The 17,112-nt window shown below is 37.7% G+C and overlaps 1 protein-coding gene across 3 annotated transcripts in view; it reads right to left on the reverse strand.

The window, feature by feature from the left end:
• The window catches only part of LOC135698558 (uncharacterized), a 95,252-nt gene that overhangs the window by 26,635 nt on the left and 51,505 nt on the right, over positions 1-17,112 (reverse strand). For all 3 annotated transcript variants that reach the window (XM_065218591.1, XM_065218590.1, XM_065218592.1), the window contains exon 3: positions 2,239-2,471. In XM_065218591.1, coding sequence (XP_065074663.1) covers positions 2,239-2,471 — 233 coding nt within the window. The remainder of the gene's footprint in view (positions 1-2,238; positions 2,472-17,112) is intronic.

The following is a 17,112-nucleotide window of genomic DNA, read 5'->3' on the forward strand; positions in this document are numbered from 1 at the left end:
ACAAGAAATGAACACGAGTCAAGCCAAAACAAATATCATGAAAACTGATCGAAAGTGGTTCTGTTGATGTTGAATTTGGAATTTGGAATAAACTTCCAGAGGAAGTAGAATGAATCTTCCAAAGAAAACCATGAGAAATTTCTGGGAGAAATTCGTTTAATTCTTCCGGGAGAATTAATCATGTTACCATGCTCCTACTAATTTTCCTACAGATGTCACTGCTGTTCTTAATGGTGACATCTATCTGAAATTACGCATTTACTTAGTTCCGTTAATTGTTATATGAGGGCAGTGTGGTGAAAACATGTATTTAACATGTATTAACATCCGGAGTCCCTCCTTTCTTACATTTTCGACAACATAAATACTTTCCAAACTTCGCCAGTGGATGGGAAATCTAATTGAATAAATAAGGGTTTCAACATTTTTTCAGGGCTAGGTACTATATTTTGTAGTCTATGAGAAGGAAATCACATATCGTGTGGATCAATGTAATGTTGAGAGATTAAGCTCGTGGGAGAAAATTTTTGCTCTCGGGTTTGAATGTTTTGGCTCTCTTGGGACTGGTAGTAAAGTGGGTAAAAAATGTATTGGAAAATATTGTTTTTCTTTAATTATAGCTTGTTTAACACAGACCCTTACTGATTTCTTTAGGTTCTCGTTCACGTTTTTTCCTGAATATGCATCGAATGCGAATTATTCCCTCTTCTCTTAATTTCTCTATGGAGATTTTTATCATCTACCTCCAAGCAGTGATGCCACATATACAGATTTATCTGTAATCACGCATTTTTTTTTAAATATTTTTTTACAGATATCTGTATCTTTTTGAAAAATATACAGAATTTTTCAAATAAAGGCATTTTTTTATTTTACTTCCTTTTGAGCAACTTGAATTCAATCTGATCATCAAACCCAAATCGTATTTTTCCCTAAATCTTTCGAATGGACTTCTGATAATCAGATGTTCTGATTTCTCGTTGGAACGGATATTAGTTTTCCTTTCTATTTGTTTAATTAATCTCGTAATTAACTATGTCACATGGTGACAGATGCGAAGGTTAATTAAATGTAGTTTTTGTCAAATCGGTAAACAAGCCATTTTAGAAAACCCACAAAGTGGTTGATTACAGTATGTGAGTCGAAGAGTCAACTGGATATCTTTATATTTAAAAAGTTTAATTACAGAAATAAAGAATATTGCATGCAATTCGACTAAACTTTCAGTAAAAGATCTGTGTTACATAAAATGTCTGGATAAAGGTTTCCGTAACCTGAGACATAAAAAAAATCAAAATCTAGGGAATAGTGATAGTTACTTAATTAAGAAAATTTTCAGCCGGAAACAGATTTGTATCTTACAGCTGGTACTTAATGTTTTGTATTTTCAGACTGTAGAAGAGGTACAAAACACTTAAAAAAATTAATATAGTAGGATTTCAAGATTTTTAAAATACCTAGATAAATTCTTTAGAATGCAAACTTTAGACATTTTTCATGATTCTAAACTTTGAACAAACTCCTTCTGAACTACGAATTTGCTCAATGGAGATTTACGTAAATCCGCCCTGAGACCATAATACAGAAATTATACAGATTTTTTTACAAATTTTTGTCAACCAGATACAGATTAAATAGACTTTGTGCGATGAAAACACAGATTTAAATACGAAAAAATGTGGCATGACTGCCTCCAAGTATTGTATACTTGTAATGGATTGAATTGAGTAATAATAATGAGCTCTAATATCAATGGAGACGCATGGTACATTACCCAATATTTGATACAAGGTTAGATAGAAACCTGTAACATAAAACTGTGCACTCCCTTAGTAAGTGGATGAGAATATCAAGACGAACAACTTTTTCATTGAAAAAGTAAGCGTTTTCTATGAGGTGTTTATGGTACTTTCAATGTTTCTAGTTTTATGGTCAGTATAAATCTCCCATCTGCTAGCAATATCACTGAATTAAGGCATATTATTAGCTTTCACTTAGAGCTTTTAACAAAAAGCCTTTACAAAATCTACAAAGTTCCAAGCCGCTTCAAGCAGAATGTGTCATGATCATAGTTATAATTAAATAATCAAAGGGTAATCGATATCGCAGTAGTAAATATGTTGAGTCACCTATAAAACCATAATTTTACCTCAAACACATACTCCCACAGTAAAAAAAAACTAATTATACACTCCAATCTCACTTTAAATGCTTTAAGCTATATCACGCGATACCTACCAGATAGTGTAACCGATTGTACATTCTGCAGTGCCTTCAGCTGCGCCTTACTGGCTTCAATGGAGCCACCAGTTGCTGCTGGATTGCTACTAATACCACCGCTGGTAGTTGAATTATTCGACACCGGGCCCGTTCCAGAACCATCGGAAGTTACTTCCGGTGCTGCCAGGGGAGCTTCCTTCGTATCATTGGATTTGTTTTTATTCTTCTCGGCCAATTGATACGATGGAGATCTGAAATAAATAAGGAAGAGAGAAAAGTTCAAATCAGTCATTGACGTACAAAGTGAAACGTGATATACCCCCCCCCCCTCCCCCCCCTCTCTTGTCAAACGTTCACAAATCACGTCAGAAAACCTTCCACGTAGTACATACTGCGAAAACACATTAATCCGCAATCCCTGATTTATATTTCATGGAATTTCTACGCATTAGCAGCAGCGCAGGTGGACGACCGATCAATTCGGTTGCTAATTGTCCGCATGTTTTGTGAGGATAACCTAATTATTGCAAGTTGGTCAATTTCTTTGACCGCATTCCCAAAGTACGGTAAAGCATTTCAAATAGTTCCTCGCTTGATTGGCGAAACATAAGCCACGTTGAGCAGGAATTTTCCATTTAGCCTCAACTCAACGTCCACAACGTTTGATATAACATCTAGATGATAAATTACCAACCACAGTGGCAGCCGTAGCCCGGGAAAATAAGAACGTAAACACAACACAGGGAAAAAACAACAGTTGTCAGCTCTCTTCTTGCACGCGGACATTCTGCGCCGTCCCTCCCGACCCTCCCCTTCAAAGCCAGCGGGGGAAAACAATCTTGACGTCAAACCACCGTGCGTATACGTATTCGCCCATTATAAGCTGGATAAGATAAATAAACAAATAGAGGAGTGATATAAAATATTCATTTGCATTTCGTCCGTTGATGGAAAACGCCAATGAACGGTAATTTATAGGAGCGAACGGATAGTCATGATTGCCCAAGCCGGTAGCAGCTAGTCGGTTCAGTGCAGTACCGCTCGGTCGGCTTTCGTTGTTGATTTTCCTATTATCCGGCTTTCGCCCTCCGTCCGTCCGTCCGTCTTTTTAATCGTTGCTTAGCCAGGTGTTATTTGGGACCACGATTCGAATCCCGATCCGCGCAATCCTTTGCACTGGGTGGGATCCGTTGATTGATGTTGCCGCCAGCAGATTCTGTGTATTGACAACGAATAATGACTGAAAGTCAAATATTGCTTCTCTATCAGAGCGAAATAATTTTGATCTTTCTGTCAAGCATAATTAAAAATTTGCTTGCAATTAGGCAAGAAGGTTTATAATAACTTCTTTCCCCGATATTCAGATGTCTTGCCAGATACACAGACAGAGCTCGTATATTTCCAGATTCAACAAACATATATTTTTGATTAAATATCATTATTGATTTAGTCTTAATTTGCTCAATCAGTGAAACTGATATTCAAATGATTTTAAATGTCTGCATGATGTAATGTAAAATGACACAAACCAATTGCTTTTGGTATTACAAAAATATTTTGAGAGTAATAGTTAGACATTTCGCTTTTAACTTAATTTACTACCAAAACGTTTTAAAATCTGCTCGAATGATATGTAGTGTTGTTATAAAGGATGTTCCACTTCGAATTTTCAATTACACAAATCCCGGAAATCGCTACCCCATGTTACCTGAAACTGCTACTTCATGTAACGGGTGTTCAATAAAAAATGAGAATGATTTCAGTGCCGTCCAGCGCTCTTGTGAGAGCATTGCGACTAAGTTGCGTCGTACGGCTGACCAGGCCCCTTCTCCAATATTCATTGACGTTTGTTGAAGAATGAACATTATGTTTTTAATAAAAAATACTGAATTCGCTGAAAAAAAAAAATTTTTTCACTAGCTATATGACTAAAAAAATTCATTTTTTATTGAACACCCGTTATGCTGCAGTGCAGAAAACGTGGAGTAACAATTTGAATGCTGCACGTGCCGTAGAAGCTGATATTTGTGCACTTAAAGTTTCGAAGTGGTTCCGAGAATAAGGATGTCATAGTGATTCGCCTTAAATTCAAAATTTTGCATGCACTAAACTAAAACATTTCCAGTAATTTAGTGTTAAGAACTCTGATGCTTTAGACTTTGTCGTTGTCATAGCAACCACATATTTCGCATATGACGGAGTCCTGACAATTTGAACCCTAAGATAGACCAATGATAAAAAATCATTTTTACTTAGAAATTGATCATAAATAATTGCATATTTTTCATGACCCTGCTTGGGTATGTATAAAGGGTGATACGGTCAAAATTTGGTCAATATCAACTTGATGTATTTCTTTCAATTTTGCATTTAAAAAACCTGAACACCCCTCATTTTGAAGGTGTGTGTGTGTGTAGAATGTTGCTCCTATTTTGATTTTGGAATTCACTCTTCAGTTGTCAAAATGCCGTCCAAGCAAGAAGAGCAGCGTTTCAAAATTTTGCTCGCGCATCGCGAAAATCCGAGCTACTCGCACGCAAAGTTGGCAAAATCGCTAAAAGTTGCCAAATCAACCGTTACAAATGTAATTAAAGTGTTTGGGGAACGTTTGTCGACAGCCAGGAAGTCTGGATCGGGGGGAAATCGAAAACCGGAAGCCGCTGAGACGACAAAGAGAGTTGCCGGTAGTTTCAAGCGAAACCCTAACCTCTCTCTCCGAGATGCCGCAAATAAGCTGGGTGTATCGTCTACAACCGTGCATCGAGCCAAAAAACGAGCCGGACTATCGACTTACAAGAAGGTAGTGACTCCAAATCGCGATGATAAACAAAATACGACGGCCAAAGCGCGATCCCGGAGGCTGTACACGACGATGCTGACGAAGTTTGACTGCGTGGTAATGGACCTACGTCAAAGCCGACTACAAGCAGCTTCCGGGACAGGAGTTTTATACGGCAAAAGGAAGGGGAAAGGTAGCAGATGTTTTCAAGCACATGAAACTGTCAAAGTTCGCAAAGAAATATCTGGTTTGGCAAGCCATCTGTACCTGTGGCTTGAAAAGCAGCATTTTCATAGCTTCCGGGACTGTCAATCAAGAAATTTACGTGAAAGAGTGTTTGAATAAACGTCTGCTGCCTTTCCTGAAGAAACACGGTTGTTCCGTACTGTTTTGGCCGGATTTGGCATCTTGCCATTACGGTAAAAAGGCCATGGAGTGGTACGCCGCCAACAACGTGCAGGTGGTTCCCAAGGACAAGAACCCTCCCAACACGCCAGAGCTCCGCCCAATTGAGAAATACTGGGCTATTGTCAAGCGGAACCTAAAGAAGACCAAAAAAACTGCTAAGGGCGAGCAGCAGTTCAAGGCAAACTGGCTTTCTGCGGCGAAGAAGGTGGACAAGGTGGCTGTACAAAATCTGATGGCAGGGGTCAAGCGTAAGGCCCGGCAATTCGGATTTGGAAAAGCGGAAGCCTAACTGAATATTTTTCCTGAATTTTATACTAATTGAACTTGAAAAAGAAATTTAATTTGATTTTTTAAATAAACGATTTCACCGATTTACACGCGTTTTCCCTTGACCAAATTTTGACCGTATCACCCTTTAATAGGTATAATAGTGCCAAGGTGTACGGGAATCAAGTTTTATTGAAACAAATTGATTTCAAATTTCTTTGTCTGCTCGATCTATGGGAGAGAAGCCTCAATAAAATTAACAAGGTAAACGAATCATTGCAATCAAGAACCATTACTATAGACATAGACATAGACAGGCGCAAATTTTTGCTGCAGAAAGCTTGTAAATATCTTTCGCCGATCAAGAGTTATTGACGTTTTTATACTAAAAATATGCACTTTTCAAATGTTAATATCTCTGGATGGGGCTAACAAAAAAAAAAGTTATTTAAGACATTTGCAAGGGCGTATGTTATTCTCAATAATATGAAAAAATTGGAGGTATGTTAATTTTAAACTCGTATAAAATCAATTTGAATTTTGTTCATATTTTTAGTATATTTGGGTATATCTTTTTTATTAGAAGAGATACAGACAACAAATTAAAAGTCTCTAGAAGATGACTTACATGAGAAATTTAAAATAAAAAAGGTATTGTCAAAAGATGGATTTCATAGGACCACTCTAATGACAAATTTAAATAAAATGTGCTAGTACATTTGTTTCAATATTTGGACATTTAGTGTCTTCGATGAAGTTTTTTTTCTTAAAAATACACTTCTTTTGGTGTTTGCAAACGTCAGGGTGGTCCTCAAATTAGGAAATTTTTAAAACTAACTTTTTTGTTTTACAAAATAAAAACATGTGTTATTTGAAAAAGTTGTAGCTAAGTTGATTGCAAGAAACTTTGTCGAAGAAAAATTTGTTTTATCTCTTAACGTTCTCATTTTAGAGTAATTTTTCAGAGTTGACTTAGGGTGTTCCTGGAAAAAATAGTTTTTTAGCGCCAACTTTTTTATTTCAAATTTCTCATGAAAGTCATCCTGAAGAAACTTTTAAAACTCTTTAAGACGAATGTTTTATAGCGAAATTTGTTGCCTGTATCTCTTCTTATAAAAAAGATATACCCAAATATAGTAAAAAATGTGAATAAATTCAAATTGATTTTTTACGAGTTTAAAAAATAACATACCTCCAATTTTTTCTTATCATTGAATATAACATACACTCTTTCAAATGCCATAAAAAAACTTTTTTTTGATTGCCCCAACCAGCGATATTAACATTTGAAAAGTGCATATTTTTAGTATAAAAACGTCAATAACTCTTGATGAAAAAAACGCAGTAGGCTCTGCCCGCGAACGGTTGGTTTTGTTTTCGCTGGCGCTGATTTCATCTGTTTTTCGCATATTTTTTAATTGTACCAAATCAAACAAATATTAGTTTTCGCGTGTGGATAGTGTAAATTAAGATCTATCACGTCCTAAGAAGTTTTTTTTTAGTGAAAAATCTGGAACAAGAATTTGTTTCCAGTAGCTGTGTTGCTGTGGTGTCGCTTCGGTCGGTTTTTCATTTCGCTTGTTTTTGGTGCTTTACCTCCCTCCCAAGAAGAGTTTTACCGGGTACCTATTTTTTTCTTTTCTTGGTGCTGGCGTTCTGCCTTCCGGAGGATGCACGCTAATGAGGTGTCAAGCAAAAATTCGGTGCAATTGAAAATCTTCGAATCTTACAAGGAACATCGACTGGCAGAAATATGCAACGGCGGTGACAATCGGTGTCGAATCAATAGATGCGCTTCCACCATTGGAAGAATATCGATTCCTAGCCGATTTGATTTACAAAAGCTCACTGGAAGCACAAAAAAGAAAAGTTCCAAGTGCACCCTTTAAAAGGAGACCAGCCACACCTGGTTGGGACGAAGAATGCACAAAATTGTATGTAGAAAAATCTGATGCTTTCAAAGCTTTTCGTAGACACAAAACCTCCACTTACTTCGAGGAATATTCAAAGCTTGAGACAAAGCTGAAACAATTAATCAAAGCAAAAAAACGCGGTTATTGGCGCAATTTCGTCGAGGGACTCTCACGAGAAACCTCAATGAACCTTGTGGAGGGTGGCTCGCAACATGCGTAACCGCTCATCTTTCAATGAGAGTGAAGAATACTCCAACCGATGGATATTCGATTTCGCTAAAAAGGTCTGTCCGGACTCAGTTCCAGCACAAAATATTCTTCGAGAAGCGTCTCCTAGCGGCGGCTCTCTGGATAGACCATTCTCAATGCTGGATTTCTCTATGGCTCTTCTTTCATCGAACAACTCCTCACCGGGAAGCGATATGATTAAATTCAATCTTCTGAAAAATCTCCCAGATATCGCTAAAAGACGCTTGCTAGATTTATTCAATTCCTTGCTAGAAAACAACATTGTACCGCCTGAATGAAGACAGGTCAAAGTAATAGCCATTAAAAAACCTGGCAAATCAGCGTCTGACCATAACTCATACCGTCCGATTGCTATGCTTTCGTGAATTAGGAAATTGTTGGAGAAAATGATCCTTCGGAGACTCGATCACTGGGTCGAATCAAATAACTTGCTATCAAATACACAGTTTGGGTTCCGCAAGAGCAAAGGAACAAACGATTGTCTAGCGCTGCTTTCCACAGATATTCAACTGGCCTTTGCGCACAAGGATCAATTGGCTTCAGTATTCTTGGACATTAAGGGGGCTTTTGATTCAGTTTCCATTGAAATTCTGTCAGACAATCTGCACAGATGTGGACTTTCTGGAATTTTAAATAATTTCTTGTACAATTTGTTGTCAGAAAAGCAAATGAACTTTTCCCTTGGACAACTGACAACTTCCAGAATTAGCTACATGGGCCTGCCCCAAGGCTCATGTCTCAGCCCTCTTCTTTATAACTTTTACGTCAAAGATATCGACAACTGTTTGGCAGAACAATGCACGCTAAGACAACTTGCAGATGACGGTGTGGTTTCCGTAAGAGGTCCACATGCCGTGGACTTGCAAGGACCATTGCAAAATTCCTTAGATAACTTGTCTTCTTGGGCTATGAATCTAGGGATCGAATTCTCGCCGCAGAAAACTGAACTGGTAGTGTTTACTCGAAAGCGGTACCCAGCCCAAATGCAGCTTAATCTTTTGGGCAGAAACATTACCCAATCATTGTCTTTCAAGTACCTTGGGGTCTGGTTTGATTCAAAGTGCACTTGGAATGCGTATGGAATTACGTATTTGAAGCAAAAATGTCAGCAGAGGATCAACTTTCTCCGTTCAATTTGCGGCACATGGTGGGGTGCTCATCCGGGAGACCTCATAACGCTTTATAAAACAACTATTCTCTCTGTTCTAGAGTACGGCTCTTTCTGCTTTCTCTCGGCAAGAAAAAGTCACCTAATAAAATTGGAATGAATTCAATATCGTTGTCTGCGTATTGCTCTAGGCTGTATGCACTCAACGCATAACATGAGTCTCGAGGTTCTGGCAGGAGTAACACCCCTCCAGAACCGTTTCTGGGAGCTCTCTCTCAGAATACTAATCAAATGCGGAGTGACGAACACACTTATAATTGCTAATTTTGAAGAAATTCTTGGGCTGAACACACAATCTCGATTTATGAGAATCTACCACCACTACATATCATCAGATATGTGTCTTCCTTGTTATACTCCAGACCGTGTTCACTTCACCAATCGCAGTTCCTCAATTGAATATGATCTGACCATGAAACAAGCAACTCATGGGATTCCCGATCAACTTCGACCTATTATTATTCCGCGTATTTTTACTGAAAAGTACCAACAAGTCAATTGCATGAAAAGATATTTTACAGACGGGTCCCGGGCCAGTCCACTGGCTTCGGTGTCTTCAATGAAAACTCTAGCGCCTTCCGCAAACTTCAGGAACCTTGTTCCGTTTTTGTTGCTGAGCTGGCAGCTATCAACTTCGCATTGGGGATGATTTCCAATATGCCCACAGACCATTACTTCATCTTCTCGGATAGTCTCAGTTCGATTGAGGCTATTCGGTCGATGAAACAAGGTAGGCACTCATCTTATTTCCTTTCAAAGGTAAGGGAGCAGATGAGTGTACTGGTCGAAAGATCATATATGATTACCTTTGTATGGGTCCCCTCACATTGCTCAATCCCAGGCAATGAGAAGGCGGACTCTCTCGCAAAGGTGGGCGCGCAGGAAGGCGAATTGTATGACAGGCAAATTTCACACGATGAATTTTACCATTTAGTGCGTCAGAGTACCTTTTCGAGTTGGCAAACCGATTGGGACACTGGAAATCTTGGACGGTGGTTACATTCAATTATTCCTAATGTTTCTTCGAGAGCGTGGTTTAAAGGCTTGGGCTTAAGTCGTGACTTCATTCGCGTGATGAGTAGACTTATGTCCAACCACTACTCGCTAGATGCTCATCTCAATAGAATAAACCTCGTGGACAGCAACATCTGTCGGTGTGGAAACGGTTACGATGACATCGAACACGCAGTTTGGCAATGTACGGATAATGACGCCGCCAGAGAGCGACTTTTGAATACCCTCGAGGCCCAAGAAAGACAACCCTATGTTCCTATCAGAGACGTGTTGGCAACCCGTGATCTCTGCTATATGCAGTCCGTTTATGTTTTTCTTCAAATGTCTAGTATAAGAATTTAATTCCTTTTGTCTTTTGTCTCTCTTTATTAGTTTTTGTTTGTCTTGTCCCCCCGTCTCAATGAGTCTCATCGTCGTCCACTGGTCACCCACCATAGCCGGTCGAACTCCGGACGAAGCTAGAACAGCACTACCGTTCATACTGGCGACAACGCTCTGATGAGACAACGAAACCCTACCCCAAGCTCCTCCCCTGATCCTATCCTTCGAAAATGTACCCTTCTAACCTCGAGTAAGCCGCGAGTAATCGGCCCAACTCCTACTAGACATAGAATTAAGTGAATTTTGTTACACACAGTGAACAATGAGTTATCGGCTCCGTAAAGCTAACGCGATTGAGCCTTACAAATAAACGAACTAGATAAAAAAAAAAAAATCTTCGAATGTGATTCAAAATGTCGTGTTGGGTTGTAAAAACAACGCGGAAGATTTTTTCGATTAAAGCGAGTGAACAAACCGGTCCTTTTTCGGAGGCAGAATTTGGTGAGATCCATCTGATTTATAATCAATCATAAATGCATATTTCCATATATTACTAAATACGCGCCAGATTTCGAAACATCACATTTCGAAATCTGGAAGTGTGTTTGCAGTACCATTATTGATATGATAACGGTAATGTTTACATGCGGGGCTTATTGTATGTGAAAGTAACCTCGGAATGGACGTGAATTATCAGGCATTCTGAAATGGGTTGCTGAATCTGCAGTAGAGCTATCGCTTTCTAACTCCCGGACTAAACTTGCTTTAAATTATTACATCAAGGATTGTTGTAGGCAAATTTCTTCCATAATACCACTGCCGGCCAGTGGGGGTTAGATTGAATACACACACACACACACACACACAAAATCGTCAATAACTCTTGATCGGCGAAAGATATTGACAAGCTTTCTGCAGCAAAAAGTTGCGCCTTCTAAAGATCTAAAAGTTATTTCAAGACATCTTTGATGAGAAATTTGAAATACGAAAACTAGAGCAAAACAACTGTTTTTTTGTAGAGCCAACCTAACTTAATGCAAGAAAATAGCTCTAAATCGGCAAATTTAAGATATACAAAAAAGTTGTTTCTGAACAGAGTTGCTTTAAACTAGCTCACCTTTAACTTTGCCAAAGAATGTGTACCTTAATTTATTTAAACAAAAAAGTTAGAGTTTTTATTTTAATGATAATAAGAACCACCCTAGAATTCATTGTCATAAAAATGAGGGCCTAACTATAAGGAACAACTTTGTAGAAGAGACTTTTAGTCTAAAGTTTCAATTTCAGGATCAAAACATATCATTCCACCTAAATCTGCATTCTGGACCACTGTGCAATCTTTTATTTTTTGATAGGAAACGGACTGACAGTTATTCCCATGCATCAATTGAAGATAGTCTTGATATACTTCGGGCTTAAGTATTATTCTGATATTGATTTAGTGGAGCATGTATCAGAGATAGAGTTATTTAAAACACAGATGAAAGAGCTATTACCTGACCTGAGCTCTTCGACTCCTTTAGACACTTAGAATTGTTTCCTTGAAAAAAGTTATCCTAGCATCGAAATGGCTCTACGATTTTTGTGTAGTCACTTCCTTGTTACAGTGACATCGTTTGAAAGCAGCTTCAGCTATTTCAAAGTTATAAAAAGTTATCTACGTTCCAAATAACCCACTAGTTTCGGCGTGGCTATCCTTACAGCAGAAAAGGAATCGCTTCAGAACTTGATTTGAATGATATTTCGAATCAGTTTTCTGCAGCTAAGTCACGTAAGGCAACATTTTTAATTTATTTTAAATGATGTTAGGGATATTCGACTAGAGTGATTTGGATAATTTTGAATCGGCTTTTCAGTCTTCAAAAACGCTGATTACAGTTTTATTGCCTCAACCAGGGATCGAAACCAGCGGTTGGGATCATCATCAGGGTTCAATATAAATCAAATTGTATGGTTTGTGTGATGCCCTACTGATGGATGTCAGTTTAAAGAGGGGTATCATGATCCCAACCCTGGATCGAAACGTTGGCGATGATAATACTGTAATCAGCGCTTTTTCTTGAAGACTGAAAATCCGAAGCAAAATTATCCGCCATAAGATGTTCTTACTTAGTACCCCGAATAATATAAATAAGCGTCACTTAACTGATAAAAACGAATTGTATTGCTGTATGTATTTATTTGACTCAACATATCATAAACTTGTATGTGTAATAATGTAAATTCAATGATGTACCTATAGATCAAATATTTTATATGTGAAATATAAACAATGCAAATACCTAAGCCAGGTATAGGGGCATAATTTGCATGTTTTGCCAGGGGCGCCACCAACCTTAACTACGTCTCTGTGTACATGAATCGTAAATGATGCGCATAGGCTTCATACACGAAACGAAAATCAATTATTTTATTCATGTGTTTCACTTATACATTTTTGCCAAAACATCAGCCTTACACGGTAACCGAAAAATACCCAATAATGACTACAAAGTAAGCATTTTCGAGGGAGACTAGGACTACCCAGAGTAAAAAAAATATTACCCATTTATGAGTATTTGTTGCTCACAAATGAATACTTACTACTTGTTTTTGTAGTTGTAATTACTCATAAATGGGTAAAATTTTACTCATTTCATGGGTAGTCCCAGTTTCCCATCGAAAATGCTTACTTTGTAGTCATTATTGGGTATTTTGCGGTTACCTTTTATACATTCCATAAGACAAACCACATATGTCCTATATAAATGCATAAAAGGTATGTGTGACCACTTATACATTTCATTTGACAAATCAAAAGCAAATTTTCATTATGTCGTAAGTAACATTCGCACCGATCCGAGAAAAATAAAGTTTTGTTTTGATGACCGAAAAGTTATTCCTATTTCCAATTAAACACATATAATCTCATAGTGATAGCAATGTTTAACATATTTAGCCGGGTTTTAATCATACAAAAGCAAATCGCTAGCTTTCATGCTAAGAAATACTGGTTTTTGAGTCAAAAGTTATTATACGTCGTTTGGTGGCCCCTATTGTTACTTAAGTCAAAGTGTATTTACCAGGATATTCGGGAGAATTATCAATTACGTCTCCTTACGTGCAGCCCATTCATCATTTTAGGACCACCGAAATCATCTTAGCAACAAACAGTTCGATTTATTCACTTTAATAATGAGAAAGCGAAACGACGAAAGTACACTTTTCACGGGTTTCTCAGTGCTGTTACTTAAGGCAAACGGCATCTCCATAGAAATCGGGTGACTTAAGTAACATCGAAAACTATTTTGATCGGAAGGTGATTACGTCAAAAAGCAATTCGACTGGTAAATAAATTTAAAAATGGGATGTGATCCTATATTCGGACAGTATATAGTGTAATAGCAGGAGCATCGATTGACACTGATAGCTCGACTTTGTTTACCTTTGTTACATTCGACGTAATGAAAATTTGCTCTTGAAATGATCTTCATTAACTTTTTGCAAGGTGTCTGCTTATTAGTTGACTTATACATTTTATGAATAATCAGCAATATAAATTTGCCAGAAGGTATAAGGAGATTTGTATCCGTGAGGGTTTGAACGTGTTTCATTGGTAAATAAATTCTAGATAGAGCTGGAATTAGGGCGAAACAGATTTTGTAAACAATGAATTTTGTAAACAATTGAATTTATAGGAATTCAAAGCACGTCCACGCAAACCAACATTACCATCGCGTAGGGAAGTCTTCCTCTACCCGATGGTGATGTAGATTTGTGTTGGCAAGCCTTGACTTTGTATAAATCATCGAGAGAAGTCCTGCTCGACCTAGTAGATCATTTAATTTGATCACCGCGACTATTTAGAGAACCATGATCATTTTTTGCATGGTAAACTATGCGTATCGTTGCTGAAAGACATCGTGAAAGCCCTGGTTGATCTAGTAGATCATATAATCGTAACTTTTAAACGATTTGGAGATCCTAAAATATTGATGGTCAAGAAAACTTAACGTGAATTATGAATTTAGTGATAATGCGCTGCATATGTACCGTTGCTAAGAGCAGGGCATCACAATATCAATGCGATGTGACGACGAGACTGTTAGATTTATTTTTCTGTTGAAGTTCAGCAGCTTCGCAGTATTCTAGCTCCTCTGTCGGCGTCTACCAACAAATTTCCAATTGTTTGTCTCTCTTCCATCGGTGAACCGGAGAAGTGAAAGAGCGTTCGACTTTGATAGTTTCTTCTTTCATGAAATACATCAACCGAGGTTTCATGACGTATATGAAAATTAAAATGTACATTTAAAGCTTTTCTCACGTGAAAATTACAAGAAGATTACACGTAATATATTTAATTTATCATCCATCGACATATTTATCTTAAAAACTTGCGAACTTTTCGTAGTACGTTACGGGATATAAGATCTACCACCGATTCTTAGTCTTGACTACTTAAAGCAAGGAGAACAGGATTTTTCAGTAATCAAAGAAAAACACCTTAGTCCTCTAAGCCAAGATTTTTTTGAAATTATAATGTTTAGAAATTTCTAGTCTAGGATCAGAAATGGAAATAAGTAAGTGTTGTAACCATGTTACATTCGATATGTATCAATGGAGACGCAGGGTAATCTAGTCGTATTGGAGTAATGAGCGAAATTTCTTAACATGATAATTTCAAAAAATCGTAGCTCAAAAACGAAGCAAAATACTTTGCTGATTTTTTTTCTATGTTGTGTAGATAAGTCTAAGTTTTCAAAGAAAAATATAAAAACGTGTTACGCCCATTGTCTAAAAACTCCATTTTGAATTTGATACCAAAAACACCATAAAAACATTTCGGAACAGTGTCTAAACTATTTCTTAAGTTATTTCAGTAATTAAAATCATCCCGGATTAAATAGCCTATTTAGAAGAGATCGTCAGGATCGGGCATTTTTATCCGACCCGTACCCTCAATGGGTTCGGTTGGGTACGGGTTTGCAAATAAATAAATTTTCAGGATCGGGTCGGGTACGGGTAACAACATACGTGGAATAGTCGGGTATGGGTATTTCTTGCATCTTATCCCATTAAGAAAGTACGAGGTGAACTAGCTACTATGAGCTACAAATCTTGCTAATAAAGTTCAAAAAGAAAAATTGAAAAAGTAATGATTTTGAGCATTAAACAAAGTATTTGGCGAATTTGTTTAACGAATAACACATAGGGTAAATTATGGCTTCGGCACCTATTGACTGTTTTCGGCAACCGAAATTAATTTCACTGTATTTTCCCATAAAAACTCTTCGATGAATGTATTAAGCCGATTCCTTACCTTTTCAGCTTCAATCTGATTACATTTTTACGACTGTGCAATCCTGTTCTGCCATATTTTTCTTTAAATGAAATATACACACTACAAAATACGGCTGATTTCGAGTTGCCGATATTAGAACAGCTGGTTAACACGCAGTTCAAATGGAAAGGGTGCCGAAGAAAAAGAGACTGCCGACAATAGTCACACTCACCTGAGAAGTTTGGAGCTTTATAAAAACATGTTCAACCCGTTTTGATCAATTCTGTCGATTGGAATTGGTAGAACAGCAAGCAGCAGATAAATGTCAACAAACAAACCTGTCATGTATGTGTGTGACGCTGAGAAATCGCTAATAGAAGTTCGGACGCTGCTTAGATTGACGAGAATACGTAAATTCCCCTATCATCTGCCTTGACAAAAACAGATACCTTAAAAATAAATATATGTGTTCGGTAAACTGTAGATGATCAGGAACGGGTTTATTTACCCAAAACTCAACCCATACCCGTACCTGTCTAGTTTGGGTTGGGTATGGACATTAATAAAACTAAATTATATGGTTCTGATCGGGTACGGGTGTTTAAAAAAAATCACATTTCGGGTTCGGGTCAGGTACAGGTTCTCTAAAATGTTATGAATCTGGTACGGGTTGGGTTCGGGTATTTATATTACATACCCGACCATCCCTATTATTTAGTTATGACGGTTTCACTAAACCGATGACGGTGGTTTCGATTTAAAGCCCGATCAAGAAAATCTTACTGGATTGAAATTTTCTCGACTTCCATGAGCATAGAGTGGATGTGCTTGAAACTCCGGTACCTCCGGAAAAAGTTGACCGATTCAAAAAATCAGGTCTATGATAAAGAAACAATGTCCTTTTGTGTGTGAAAAAGTGCCGGCGGCAGCGACACGGCGCGACGGCGCACAGGACTAGTTTTGAACCAACTTTCGACTATTATCATCAAATCTTGACTAAATACTAAATAGTCCCACCCCACTGTGCGATTGTCTACGCGGGGAAGGGGGGTCTAAAACCTCTCAAAATCGGGCTATGTAGTGTTTTAACAGCCCCTAACACAATTAATTATAGTTATCCACATAGCATAATAAAGTCTATGTGAGTAATCATATAGATTTTATTGGGCACGTAAGGTTCAGGTGATTTTGTGAAGCAATTAAAATTATGGGATCACATGAAAGTTATGTAAAATTCTCATGAATATTTTCCACTGTTCATGCGAATTATTTTATGAGTGTGGGTTAAGAAAACAGTTACCGCTCAACCACCGGCACCGCCAAAAATTGTCATTGGGTACTAAAAACCTTGATTAATACACCTACCGGTGAAAAGTGCCTTTCTCGTGATAATTTCAAATACATAATTATTTCGAGGGGTGACACATCTAAATCTCAATTCTAGATGCTCATTTCTCGCATCGCTTTCATTTCGCGCATCTACTTGCATCGCGCATCATATTTTTGCAGGAAA

Source organism: Ochlerotatus camptorhynchus, unplaced genomic scaffold (genome assembly GCF_037179485.1).
Source record: "Ochlerotatus camptorhynchus isolate MF236.1 unplaced genomic scaffold, CSIRO-AGI_Acam_v1.1 ptg000090l, whole genome shotgun sequence".
Classification (NCBI taxonomy): Eukaryota; Metazoa; Arthropoda; class Insecta; order Diptera; family Culicidae; genus Ochlerotatus; species Ochlerotatus camptorhynchus.